The 12,488-nt window shown below is 38.1% G+C and overlaps 1 protein-coding gene and 1 long non-coding RNA gene across 3 annotated transcripts in view; one reads left to right on the top strand and one right to left on the bottom strand.

The window, feature by feature from the left end:
- Positions 1-7,321, bottom strand: part of LOC108973827 (estradiol 17-beta-dehydrogenase 11) — a 37,978-nt gene extending 30,657 nt beyond the window's left edge. Inside the window, exons 1-2 of one of the 2 annotated variants that reach the window (XM_018941320.1) lie at positions 7,196-7,321; positions 292-597 (exon numbers count right to left, since the gene is read on the bottom strand). In XM_018941320.1, the coding sequence (XP_018796865.1) occupies positions 292-477 (186 nt within the window). In that variant the 5' untranslated portion in view covers positions 478-597; positions 7,196-7,321. Of the gene's footprint in view, positions 1-291; positions 1,031-7,195 lie in introns of those variants that run through there. The other variant, XM_018941319.1, reaches the window with a different exon arrangement.
- On the top strand, positions 4,803-6,075 carry LOC108973828. Its single transcript, XR_001993748.1, has 2 exons — positions 4,803-5,402; positions 5,463-6,075. It is a non-coding gene; the product is annotated as an uncharacterized LOC108973828 (long non-coding RNA).
- Positions 7,322-12,488: the final 5,167 nt, after the last annotated feature.

The following is a 12,488-nucleotide window of genomic DNA, read 5'->3' as shown; positions in this document are numbered from 1 at the left end:
AAAAAAAAAAAAAAAAAAAAAAAGAATTCAGGTCTCAGGATTCATAACTTATGACTTATAATTGAAGTTCGAAAATTCTGCAGGATAATATAGAAAAAATGAGCGAAAATCCTTGGATCATAGTGTTTTATGCTTAAATACCAGTTTATACATTGAAGAAACTGAAAGTTAACCTTCAGTAGATGCGTAGGTATATATGAATAATATTTTGCCACTGATCGCTTTCGATTTTTTGATTTAACGATGTATTTAACCAAGTACTATAATGTCTACAACAGCTCTTGGACTCACCTGGATAATATAGCCGATTGAGCATATAATGAACCAAAGGAAATCCCAAATGGCATCCGCCCAGCTCCAAACGCTGCTGAGAAAGGACACCGGCGGCGCGCTCGCAGTTGCCAATTGTCCGTTGGGCACATGGCCATTGGCTGCGCTGCCACTGGCTTTCGAAGTATTGTTGTTGTTATTCACCATTTTCACAGTTAATTTTAATAACACAAAATTTTATTTTGTTGAGAATACAAAAGTTCGGTTCATTCGTTTATTTGAGTTTTCGCGTTTTGGAATTAAAAATTAGTTCTTATTGCAAGCGAACTGCAAGGAAAACACGTTGCCAGATCACATGAAATTCTTCAATATACACTAAAACGTAAGGAAACCCACTTGCACTAAACACAGAATACCAAGCAAAACAGAAAAAAAACGAAGTAGTTAATCTTGTTTAGACCGAATGCGACTTGATGGTTTCGCAAGGAGTTTTGAAAACGCAGCAGAAAAAAAGAAACCACAACAAACCAAATCGATGGCGAAAAAGAACTGTTCGTTTGTGCGTAAGTGTATGTGTGTGTGTGTGGATATTTATCAATTTTTTTCCAGGCTAGCAGACTTTGCACGTAGGAGCTTGGAGCTTGAGTTTGGTAAAAAAAAATATTCGTTATGCCGCGCTACACGTCCGCTCTGCTGAGCGTAAGAAACTTGAGTGTTCGCTAAATCGCTTCGAGTGTCGCTTGACTTCTCCGTTCGACTCACGGCGCGCAGCTCACTTTTGTGTGGCTTTCGATTTTCTCGGCTGCAACAACAACAACAGCGCACAACAAATGATAGCCAACAAAGCACAAAAAAAAAAACATTAGTTGTAGCATACTGGCGGGCAGCGTCTGCATGCGTCTGAGCTTGGCCAAAGCTTAGCTCAGGCGCTCAGCAGCTCGGGTGCAGCGGCAGGCTAACGCTGTAGTTTGAGCGGGCAGCGTCGCGCAGCCCTAATTAAAATCGAACGTCACACAGCTGTTGAGCTTCTTTATAGTAATCCGCTCACACCATCACCTCCTCATCTTCCCTCTTCTTTGTACGCTTGACTTCACTTTGCATTATAGTTTTCGTACCGCACTCAAGCATGCTGTCGCTGTTTTTTTGTGCTTTTGCTGGCTTTTTTGTCTTCAACTTCTTTATCCAATTTTTGCTTTTCTGTTTTTCTTCGGCACTGTTCGGCACAGCTGATCGTTTTGTGTTGCGTTGGCTTTGCGCGCCAAAATGCTTGCAAACGTTTGGCGGTGGCCCGCGTAGTGGCTTTCTTGACGAAGAGACCTTCAAGGTTGGTTATTTTGTATTCCATTTTCCTTTCATTTCTTCAGCGTGGTTTCTTTTTGAAACTTGAGAGCGCGAGCTATTCGTTTTCGTTTTCATTTCTCGTAACTGTTTCCTCATGTTTCCCATTCTGCTGTTTTGTTTTGATGCGCTAATTGGTCTTATTTGTCTTTATTATAATTTGTTCCGTCAGGTAAATTATTTCCCATTCTTGTTCCGAAAGTGGGAGGTGCGAACTTAGTTAGTACTTTTTTCTTTTTAATAAACGTTTATTTGTTAATTTATTACTTATTTATTTTTGGAGCGTTTTGTGGCAATTGTTGTGGAGGAAGTATTTTTTAAAGATTTATCATCTTTAGTTACTTAATTTCTTTTTAATTTTCTTGTCTTCGCATTTTCTTTCCGGCCGCAATGCGACCATATTGAAGTGAACTACAAGGCCAGTTCTCCCGTTTTTCGAAAGGGCCAACCGCAATGAGCCAATTTGAGCGAACTCTAAGCACCTTCTTCTATTTGAGCTTCCACTCAACTCATGACTGGTGACATTTATACACACAACGTCATTTTTGTTTAACGTGGGTACCTACTGGCGACAGTCTTACTACACGGTGCTAAAGAGCACAGAGGATGTAGAAGATAACGATAAAGAGGATAAGGATTTAGGTACCAATTAGCATACACACATTAACCACCATAGTAGGGTTGGATATTCGTCTCAAAATCTCTGCCGTACCCGCTTCGGCACCCGCTTGCAATGTAATACTACATTTAACTGACAAATCGACAGTAATTCCCACATTTGGGTTTTAACCATAACCACCGCGATATTTTCCGATCGAACTTCAAAGGCTCCAGCCCCCCCGCTGTCTGCAGCCAGACCTCGTAGCCGAAACTACTACCAGTTGAGCTTCCACACTGCTCTGGACTAGGAATCAAGAGTTGGACCACATACGCACATTATTGGCAGACACTATTCATACAAGAAGCTAACCCGAATATCCAGCTAAACCCCTTCGCCGTTTAAACAATTCACGTGCAAACGACTAACTGTTCGGCACTCCGACTAGTGGAGATCATAGCACCAACATCTAAGCGTACCTCCATATACTACCCAGATGTCCGAGTGCAATGCACCATACCCTCAACCCGCGCCTCCCACATAAACATCCCGACTTATCAGATAAGTACCTCTGTTGCTTCAGACAGAATCTGAAGTTTGGGTTACTCTTAACAAACCAAACATTCACCCGAATAATCGGTAGACGAACCAGCCTTTAAGCAGCATTGCCCACCTCATACCTAAAACGTGAGAGAGATCTTTAACCAGAAGAAGAAGGATGCGCACAACACTTACAAACACTGGAATCTTGCGAGCAGTCAGGAGCCACTCCGATCCCCACACTCCCATTTTTGCCGACTAGAGAGGCGTTTATGTCCGAAAATCTGCTCCAAGATCTTTCAGTTGCACCACTCGACCCCAGCTTAGGTAGTCAAACGCCCCCTTGACATTCTCCCTAACAACATTCTGAGCATAAAACCATGCATCCTCTATACTGCGTCCTTTCCTGAACCCATGCTGCCTATTAGACCACATACCCCATGCTAGCTTCTGAAGATCTTCCACCATAACTTTTTCCAGCACTTTTCCAAGTACTAGAAGAAGACTGATGCTCATATATGAACAAGTATCGCTCCTGAACTTATTAGGATACTTCATTCTCACTTGGAAAGTATCCCTCCCAGACTCACTTTTTATAAATAGCCAGAATCCTGGAATGAGCTTTCACAAGCTTTTGAACATCTCTCCGTTCAAACCATTGAGATCTGAGAATCGTTTAAAAATAACCACTTTATACATGTATACATATCTATCTGGCAAATCGTTTGTATGGCGATTTTGATTTCGTAAATTATTCTTTCAGATAACTTTTCTACCGACGGACTAGTTTGTGATCAAGCTCACAGCCAAATAGACAACTTCGGCTGTGGGTCCATATTATCTACAAGTGGTTAATATCATTAAAATCATCTTCTGCTCCATCTGTTGACAAATATAGAACCAAAGTGGCATAGTCACGGAGCTGCTGACTGACAATTTTTAGTGCCTTCCATGGGAGTCATCCGTTATCAAAGCCACCCAAATCTATTCCGTGCCGCAACGAAAGCGTATCGTTATATAATATATATAACAAACATTGTATAAATTAAGAAGCAACAGAATTAATTCTAAAAACTAGTTCGTCTCAGCGCTTCTAACTTTGCATATCTGAGGCAGGAGGTCACGAGTAACAACAACGAAATACAAATACAATAATATAGAAATAACATTTCAGACAACAAAATTTAGAATTTATTAATATATGAACATAATTATAGGTATAACCGTAAAAAATTCTAATGAATTGTCTGATTTCTAAATAATGGTATTATTATAAAAAAGCTCTAAGTAAATGTGAGGTTGATGTTTGCGAATTTGCAGTTTAGAATAAGTATTTCGCTTGACCTTGAATAAATAAAGGCGAAAACAGGATTTTCGGTATTTTTTGCTAACTGCTTAACATTTTTTATGCTGAGGTATTTAAAGTTATCGTATATTTATTCTATGGCGTCGTTAAATCAACTTGGTTTGAATTAACTCAGTGAGGGTCACTACTTGTTTTTACTCTTGCAACATGTTGCTACAGAGTATAATAGTTTTGTTCACCTAACTGTTGTTTGTATCACTTTAAACTAAGCGAGATAGATATGGGGTTATGTATAGATAAATCAGGATGACGCATAAAGTTGAAATCTGGATGATTGTCTGTCTGTTTGTCCGTCCGTCCAAGCCGTAGCTTGAGACAAAATTGAGAAATCTTGATGAAACATTGCATAATTGCTTGCATTCCAATCCACTGGTTCACATTTTGCACCTTTTTACCTACTTTGCAAGTTGCATGATTATAAAAATGTTCGGTTGCACCCGAACGCAGTCCTTCCTTACATTTTTATACATACTTTATGCACTTTAATACAGTAATCTAAATTAAAATGTGAAAAACATTATTGCCTAATTACCATCTCAAAGAAAATTTAGTACAAACACGAGCGATTTTGAAAGGTTGCAATTTGACACACCCACGTATCAGCAATGGAGACGAATTCCAATATAAGTCCAGTATATAAACGGTACTGAAGAGAAATTCTACAGTTATTTTATAAAGCTGCGATCAAGATACAGTAGTCTAGTAGTAGCAGACAGGCCCCACTATCAACAGATTTTAACGGCTTCCTGAGTTGTAAGGATTAAGTGCTAACACTAAAAGGAATGAAGAAAAAAAGCACTGTAGAATAATACTAAGCCTTTGAGTACTGACCAAAGTGGAAACGTCTCTTCATCATCGATTGATTTCCGGACGATAACACCGCGCGTTTATAACAGATATCAGTGCCAACGACAGTATTGATAAAGAAAGAGATATAAAGGAGAGACACAAGAGCTCCAAAATGTGCCAGCCAGGATGGAATGCAGAAAGTATGAAACCAGACTTCCAATCGTACATAGACAGTCGACATTTGGACCTGTTTGCTTTTAAATAAACGCTTTTGAATCTACAGATTCCATCATGATATTAGTTAAAACTGCCCGACGTTTACACCGTACAAGGTATATAGAAAATGCAGAACAGGTATTATTTTATTGTCCTCGTTTTTTAATTACAAGGAAAAAACTAAAAACTACACTCGTTGGTAGTTTTGCAGACTTCGAAAATATGTGGACAGACATGTGATTCAGTTTACTGAGAAATGGAAAACGAATGGAAACGTAAGTCTGGGTAATATAGGAGACCTAAAATGTCTTGTCACTCGTATCTCATCCTTCCACTTCGCCTTAGGATCCGTCAACGAGTGAGATTGAGGAATTGTTTACATACAGTAACCCCTCACTGCGCACGTGAATGGACGGTAATAAGGCTGGAGAGAACCAGAGAACCATATTGGCAAGCGCTGTTTCTGTTATAGGCGGAGTCCATCGGTTCCATTTGCAAAACCAAGTGAGTCATGTCGAGGATGACGTGGGTGGATGAGCAAGGACTTCTGGAGGAGAATCTGAAGGATAATATTCCTCCAGATTAATCTCCAACAATTTTATTGCTTCGTCTCAAACAAGACGGAGCCGATGTCGTCCTAATCCTAGTAACATCTGGATTGAGGGGGAATAGTAATAAGCTGCTGGTGGCCAATGATGCAGGTAGAAGCAGAGCCTGTATGATGGTCAGAGATGAATTAACGGTATTTCTTTTACCAAACGCAAAACTGGAATGCAACATTAGAGATTTCTTGTTAATCTTTGCATACATGCCGCCCGACGATGAGGTGGGACCAGCTCCTTTATTGTTAAGAAAGACCTAGGTGAGATCCAGCGATCTATTTGCCCACAGTAAGATTAGCCTCTCCCCAGTTGTGGGGCTTTTAACAGGCCTTTGCCTGAAATTGTATGGAAGAAGACGGGTTGGAGAGAACTCAAAACTCCCTTCTTGACAGTCCCGCGTTTGGGGGGTAAAGTCTTAAACACTTGAGAGTGCATACTTTCAGACATCCAACCGAACTGGTGGGCTACCAAGCCTTTTGCCAATTTATAAGTTCGAACACAGGAGCTCTTCTTGTTATGATTTCACATAGGTCTATATCTAGCAGCCGAAGTGCGACCTCGTATTGCATCTCGTGGTTCCGTGGATGTTTTTTGAGTAGGTAAGGTTTAGAGTATTGTTTGGTACTCCGGCTTTTCTCTCTTCCACTTACTACAAAAAAAAAAAAAAAAAAAAAAAAAAAAAAAAAAAAAAAAAAAAAAAAAAAAAAAAAAAAAAAAAAAAAAAAAAAAAAAAAATCTTTTTCAAAGACTTTAACTGGCAAAAAGGAAAGTAAAAAATTGGAATTTGTAATGTTTTTACTAATTTCACTTTGTTGCTTACGTTTTTCGAAAGTGTTACTAATAAATTTTGCGCGAAAATATTCAAATATTCATATATGTATATGTATTTCGAATCTATATAAATATCTGCGACTCACTCCACAATCCAGTTATGCAAATCGAATTAGTAGCATAAAATGCAAACACTTTGTGCGCAACAAAACAACAAAAGCAACAATAGCGTGTCAAAACAAAGAAGTGGAGGTAAACAGCAAGAAGCTTTAGTTAGTTGGCAGAATCCAAAGTGTCGGATTTTTTGCGTTGCTGCGGAATGGTGCGCGTGCCGCAGCGAGTTCAAGAAACTCACTAACCAAAATAAAGGTCAGCAGTTAGTCGAGTGTGGTTTGCAGTTGTTGTTGCACTAATTGCATTACTTATTTGCCTCATTAAGTGGATTTTCCTGAGGTTTTGTTTTGATTTTTCTTAATTATCGATTTTTTCTTTAGTTTCGGTCCGCAACCGTCTTTGTAGCGGTTGTTATTTTAGTGTTTTTATCCTACTAAAAATCATAATAATAACTAGCAAGCACCAAGTTACAGTATATTCTTGAATACCGATGAATCATCAGTCCTTTAGCACACTTCCCACACTGTTCCATATATTTGAAGGCACGGAGATTTATTGCAAAAATTATTATTGTAAATTAATGTGACTCACTCACACACCGAACGGACTAAAATTGTCCTCTAAATTATGGACTTTTCGCTTCCGGTTCTTTAATAAATCAATTTGTTGCTGCACGTAGTCTTGTAGTCTTCTATGCTCGTCCCTTTTATGCTTAACTCTTACTTTCTAATAATTCAATTCAACAAAGAAAAGTCAGTTTCTTCAATTCTTTGTTCTAAATAATGTTTCTCTTCTGGAAAACTGCACTGTTTTGACAGCTCATTCAATGGGAATGTCAATTTAAGCGCGTGCGCAGTTGTAATGTTTGTTGTAAATTTTTGTCTTCAATTTGGTTTTACAGCCAAGTTCAACTCAACCAAAAGCGACTTGTGTGGTGTGGTAACAAAGGTGGAGAAATTAAATTTTTTAATTTATGCTTAGTAGTGCTTTAGTTTTTAAATTGGTAGTAACTCTACGCCACAGAAACTTCAAATTTAATAAAAATATTTATCATCATTTGAAGAAGATTATTTGGCATTTATTTTTTGAAGATTTCGTCTTTCAAATGGTGGCCGCGGCTGCGTATCAGACGGTCCGTCCATTAACTACAATTTTCGATGACTCGTTCGAGCTTTTCGACTGGTAACTGGAAAACTAATTTATGGAATATTCCATACAACTCTGTATTGCTGTCTTCCCCCCTACATCGAGCATTGATTCAGCACAAGTATTATTGATATTCACCCCCAACAGGACTAAGAAGGATTTCTTAACGCGGTTACTCTTCAAAAGCATCACTGTTTGTATTTTTGCCAATGTTGTGCTTCTATGGTACACTGTTTGGTAATTAAAGGGCGTTTTTTTTTAGACAAGAGGTTTTCAAGAAGAACTGAAACAATAACTTAGCTTTTTTACATCCATAAGAGTTTTCTTTTATGTTTCAAGAAATTATTTCGAGCAAGTGAACGATGCGGTTGGTTGGCATAAATTCCAGCTGAGTGGACCAATTTTCTACCACTTTTTGCAGCTGTTGGCGCTATGTGTCAGCAATTAAGCGCGAAAAATATTTTCAACCGAGAATTAGCTGGAATAACTTATATAAATATTATAGTAGTCCTTCTATCTCTTTCTAAAAGAGATTGTCTAATAGATTTTTGGATAAAAAAAGATAATAATAATAATATATAATAAATAAAATATAATAAATAATAATAAATAAAAATAATATTCCTTTCTGACAGTAGGAAGGAAAGCTAAGAGTCTCGATAACCTACTTTAACTTTCAACATAACTTTGGTTTTTCATCTGCTTTGACGTGGTTTTTTCGGATTTCGCTCACCTTTGCCACGATATTCATCAGATTGGTCGGCTGTTTACCGGTCGAAAGCATAGATCCAACACTCGTCGACAAAAATAAAACATTTCATGACATCCCGGTAGTCGGAAAGCATTGTTTGACAAACCTTAACGTGCACTGTTTTTCGAAAAATTTTAGTGATGTTGGAACCAATCGTGCTTTCACTTTCACTAGGCTCAAATGATCTTTCAAATGGCTTTAACCTATGCTTCCGATATTCTAACGATGCCAATAGGATCTCTGCCTGTAAATCGTCGAATCCTAATCACCAATTCTTTTATTTTTTTGACGTAGCGATCATCTCGACCATCTTTGAATAATCTGCAGCCTGGTGTCGAAGTTCACGCAAGTGAGACAAGTTCTGTGAGTGCCATTTACTTGGGAGAGGCCAGAAACGATACTTTTACATATGGCTCAAAGAGCTCACGGCTGCCGCTCTTAGAGAAAATATCCTCTGGGTAGCCAAAAAACATCCTTTTTAAGGCGAGCTAAAATGAGAAGGTTTGGGACTAGCCACGTGAACAACATTCCTAATGAAAAAAAGAAAAAAGCTTCGGGTGAGAGAGCCTCGTTTTGATGACGACCATGCATCTGGAATGTCCGGTTTTTTTTATTGGAGAAGGTGCCGCTACTCAGTTGGTTAATTCCTTGTAAGAGTAAAGGCTGATAGCATCACTGTTCAATAAATGCGATGGACGGTAGAAGGACTGAGACGAGTAGGCCCTCAATATACCTCGTTTAGGGTATAAATATATTAAGTTGTCCATTTCTAACGTTCTGAACTTGTTACAGAGCTTATGGCAGGACTAAATCTAAGAATGTATAAGCACTTAATGACAAGTTGTTCTGAAAAATACATATGTGCCCTTGAAATATGACGCTACTAGCAACATCGTGATCTCAATCAAAACATTTTAAGTTTATGCAAACAGTTTTTTAGGTGTAACTAACAGATTAAATAAAAATAACTTCGTACATTACCAAATAATTAATTGATACACATGCCGCTAATAGCGTTCACTAAGACTTTACAAAAACCAGCTTATCATGTATTCTACAAAACATTGAACCATAAAATGCGCTCTTAATAGTTAAACGCTCAAGTGGCGCGTATTATGTCATAAAATCGCAATGCAAAAAATCGCACGAATGTAAAACTGAAAAGTACCTGCTAAAAAGCACGGAAGCACACGTCGTTGAGTGGCAGAACGCCACTTCGCAAGTTCACCACAAAAAGCACACATATACATACATGTGTACATACAAATAACTGGCAATTTTTATTTGCATTCGCATTGTTTTTGCAAAGTAGCCACTTCCTCTTCATTTGCAGACTACGTTTGAGGAAGTCAAATAGGTTAAATTACATACAGAGCCACACATCCATACACACCTACACAGCGAATGTGATGACACGATCCACACGATCTAAGAATATCCGGTAAATTATTTGAATTCTAACAATCTGCGCTGCTGCACACACATACACACACACACGCATGCAAAGAGCAGACTCAAAGAATAACAAAATTTGCGCAAAATTTATTCACCGTCATTGCAAGGTCAACCGAAGAATTTGTAAATCCAGTTTTTTCTATCAATCGACTTAATATTTATCTATGTGTGTCTAAAGTTTTAATTTCGACCTATTAAATAAAGCAGTATATACACATATGCGGGAACTCACATACTTCTAAATGAATATATAACTACATGCATGTGGGTGCGTCATCGAATCAGTCAGCATTACTACTATGCGGAAATTATTGCATTCTTTATTTATTGCTTAAAGCATATGAACAAAGCCGTGCATACATAATTATCTATTTTGTTGCTTTATCATTTGGACCAATTTTAAATCAACATTAGCGCTTTGATTATGTTTTCTTCGAAATTCGTCTTCGTATTTTTTCGCATATCGCTGAAGTTCAACGCCTTTTTGACGTCTCAAAAACAAATGCTATTGTGTGTTTAGGCTTACATAGTTTGGAAGTGAAGAGATTGAAAAAAGTGTTTATTAAAAATTTATCAAATTAAAATCTCGTAGAAGCAGGAAAAAATGGTCAATTTATCTGCGGCAAAACTAACGGGTGATCCAAGTAGAGGTACTTTTTTCAATAATCCTTTTTTTGATCACGCGTGAGTCGTGTCAAACCTGTCATGTTATTTTTCAATTTTATTACCAAAATTCTCGTTCTGTCAAGCATATGTTTCGCATAATCGGTCTACTGAGCATACTATTTGCAACGCCATCACCCATCTTGCGACCCAGCATTCATTATTAGATAATATTCAACCGAATAAACCATGTCCAGCACGCAGTGAAGAAAACATAGCAGCCGCTGAGAGTCCCACGTAGACCGTGGAGAGTCGGTGGCGTATTTTACGTCCAGATCTTAAATTGAAACGCTACGAGAAACCGAAGCCGCTCGACCTTCGTAAGCGACATTGCTTCGCTCTATAGGCTCCTGAAAAGTTCGAAGAACATTCGACGCTTTCGAGCCAAATTTTTTTCAGTGATGAGCCCCATTTTCGGCTCAATGGGTATGTACATTGAAAATATTTTTTCAAAAATGCCACATTTGAAACGAAGAGCAACTTGAAAGGATTCCAAAGCTGTCATTTCATCCAGGAATCACTTCCCCCATATCGCATCAATCAATAGATTTATGGAGATAATACTTTGGAGCAAAACATCATGCGTGTCATTCGCATTCGCCAGTCGAAATACTCGAACGATTTGGACTCAATGGATCAACCATCTGAGACGTAGCCGCGGAAAATATTAGAAACAGATAATCTTCAGAAAATAAATTCCAAATATTACAGCCGATAGCCTCTGAAGCTAGCGCTGCATGTTTAGGTTGTACATATGTTATTAACATTGTATAAGGCTTTATAAATAAATAAAAAAAAATTCCAAAGAATGTTCTTTCGAAAGATAATAAACATTCCCATTTGAATTTAAAGTTTTTTTTTTTTTTTTTTTTTTGAACAAGAAGGGAACCTTTAAATGGCTCACCCTATAATTGCTTCTATTGCCAAGAGTTCACATTTCCAAGCCGTGCAGGCATGTATGGAGGGTGTTCGTACCGAAGTCCTTCAAAAACTTTCATGCTAATTCCAAGGATTTCAGGTTTATTGGTTTCCCTCGTTTTTGTTGTAGACGCTGCAGAGGCTTATAGAGCTCAACACCAGGGCCAGAGTGTCAACATAAATGATATGCCCACAGCAAAGCCGGAATGGTTAGAGGGAGTCATCCTGCATTATAAGTATGCGGTGGGGACACTTCTCGACATTGAGGGAGCATTCAACAATGTGCGGCTTAAGCGGCCATTAAGCAGCAAATGTCTCACTATTGCCTACTCTGCTATAGTAGCGTGACGGAGTGGGATGATTTCACCAGGCCAAAAACCACACTAAACTGTCAATTTAGGTGAATGAAATGTTTGTTGATAATTAATTAGAGGATTTAACTTGCACCAGAATCGACAGTTTTGTTTATTTACGACGCCACTCAGATGAAAGTGAGCCTCATCGGAGAAGATGGTTTTCTTAGAAGAATTGTTATCGTTTTCACGTTGTTCCAAGGCAAAATCAGCAGGTTGTGGTTTGAGACAGTCACAATTCTTAAGAACGGCTTGGTATCGACAAATTGTGGTATTCAGCTACACTTGGCTGAACGGCAGCAATATTTTTATTACTTTTAGCGGTTCTTTGTCTTATGCATGTTGTTCGTAATTCTCTTTATGTAGTATGCATATTAACAAACAGCCCACCTTATATAATTAGCAAACATTTAGTATACAGTCAATAAGCGTTTGGCTGTCGTGGTACGCTAGTCTTACAAGTGCCAACATTCTTGTTTGCAAATTATAAAACAGTGTAAATAAGAGATCTGCAAAGAATGCTAAGATTTGCAAGAATTTATTAAATTATACAGAATTTGAAAATATTGCGCAATAATTTATTTACCAAAAATCTAAT

This window comes from Bactrocera latifrons, unplaced genomic scaffold (genome assembly GCF_001853355.1).
Source record: "Bactrocera latifrons isolate USDA-ARS-PBARC rearing strain unplaced genomic scaffold, ASM185335v1 scaffold_50, whole genome shotgun sequence".
Lineage (NCBI taxonomy): Eukaryota > Metazoa > Arthropoda > Insecta > Diptera > Tephritidae > Bactrocera > Bactrocera latifrons.
Note: the sequence above shows the minus strand (reverse complement) of the source record. Positions and strands in the feature narration are given on the sequence as shown.